Genomic DNA, 1,657 nt, shown 5'->3' with positions numbered 1-1,657 from the left:
AGCTGAGAAAGTCCAAAGCCAGGAGCCAAGAGCCTTCACTAGGTTTTACACAAGAGTACATGGTCCCGGAGCCGGGCGCCACTGGAGGCCTGAGGGCGGCGGGCGTGGGCGCGGCGGGCGGCGTGTAGGGGCCGGGCGGGCGGCGGCCGCCACACGCAGGCGGGCCAGGCAGAGGGCGCGGCGGCGATGCAGCGGCGGCGGCCCCTTCCCGCCGCGTCCCCCGCCGGGACGAGGTGCAGTTCTCCGCCGGCCGTTTGGGCTCGGCCGCGGCCGTTCCGGGAAGCGCCGCGTGCAGCACCGAGGAGGAGGAGGAGGAGCGGCTGGCGCGCGAGCACTTCTGGAAGATCATCAACGCTTTCCGCTGCTAAGGCACCAGTATGCACGACCGAGTACACTGAACAGAAAGACAGTTTCGATCACTTCCCGCTAATCAACAGAAACTACTGCCTCAGTTCCTTCTTCACTTGGACAAGATCCGAAAATGTATTGATCATAACCAAGAAATGCTGCTGACCATCGTGAACGATTGCGTACATATGTTTGAAAATAAGGAATATGGAGAAGACGGTAGTGGGAAGATCACGCCGGCGTCCACGTTCGACATGGACAAGTTGAAGTCCACACTGAGACAGTTCGTCAGGGACTGGAGCGAGACGGAGAAGGCCGAGAGAGAGGCCTGCTACCAGCCGATCATTACAGAGATTCTAAAAAGCTTCCCCAAAGAGAGATGGGATCCTTCTAAAGTGAACATTCCGGTACCTGGTGCTGGACTGGGAAGGCTGGCCTGGGAGATAGCCATGCTCAGCTATGCTTGTCAAGGAAACGAGTGGAGCTTTTTTATGCTGTTTTCTTCCAACTTTGTACTCAGCAGATGCTCTGAAATTAACAAATACAAACTTTACCCCTGGATCCATCAGTTCAGCAATAACCGGAGGTCAGCTGACCAGATCCGACCCATCTTCTTCCCTGACGTGGACCCGCATGGCCTTCCTCCTGGGTCCAACTTTTCCATGACTGCAGGAGATTTTCAGGAGATCTATTCAGAATTCAATACCTGGGACTGCATTGCTACCTGTTTCTTCATCGACACAGCTCACAATGTGATTGATTATATCGATACAATATGGAAAATACTCAAGCCAGGTGGAATTAGGATAAATTTAGGACCTCTTTTGTACCACTTTGAAAATTTGGCAAATGAGCTTTCCATAGAATTGAGCTATGAGGACATAAAGAACATTGTTCTGCAGTATGGATTCCAAGTAGAGGTGGAAAAGGAATCTGTCTTGTCAACATATACTGTGAATGATCTCTCGATGATGAAATACTACTATGAGTGTGTACTGTTTGTGGTCCGTAAGCCACAATAATGGTCTTCAGTGACATTGCCCAGTAAAAAGTCTAGTAAGAAAAATACTGAAATAAACAGCTGAAAATCAACTATCTGTGATGACAGGACACAACCTCAAATCAGTGGTGCCTTCTTATTCCTAACAAAATTTAGAAATAGTGTCTATTTTCTTAATATGTCTGTTGCTTTTTCACAAATACACTCTGCCGTGCAGGTCTGTACTACACAAATAAAACCAGATGAAGAAATGTCAAAAAAAAAAAAAAAAAAAAAAAAAAAAAAGAGTACATGGTCCCAAGGCTTTGG

General features: G+C 48.9%; 1 protein-coding gene across 1 annotated transcript; it reads left to right on the top strand.

Moving 5' to 3' along the window:
* Positions 1–240: 240 nt before the first annotated feature.
* On the top strand, positions 241–1,445 carry LOC101529716 (carnosine N-methyltransferase). Its single transcript, XM_012929257.2, has one exon. It carries the CDS (start codon positions 504–506, stop codon positions 1,368–1,370), a length of 867 nt encoding a protein of 288 aa, XP_012784711.2. The 5' UTR covers positions 241–503; the 3' UTR covers positions 1,371–1,445.
* Positions 1,446–1,657: the final 212 nt, after the last annotated feature.

Source organism: Ochotona princeps, chromosome 4, assembly GCF_030435755.1.
Source record: "Ochotona princeps isolate mOchPri1 chromosome 4, mOchPri1.hap1, whole genome shotgun sequence".
NCBI classification, from domain to species: domain Eukaryota; kingdom Metazoa; phylum Chordata; class Mammalia; order Lagomorpha; family Ochotonidae; genus Ochotona; species Ochotona princeps.
Note: the sequence above shows the minus strand (reverse complement) of the source record. Positions and strands in the feature narration are given on the sequence as shown.

Coding starts and splice junctions, on each gene's coding strand:
- LOC101529716 (XM_012929257.2), top strand. CDS start 504: ATGCTGCTGACCATCGTGAACGATTGCGTACATATGTTTGAAAATAAG.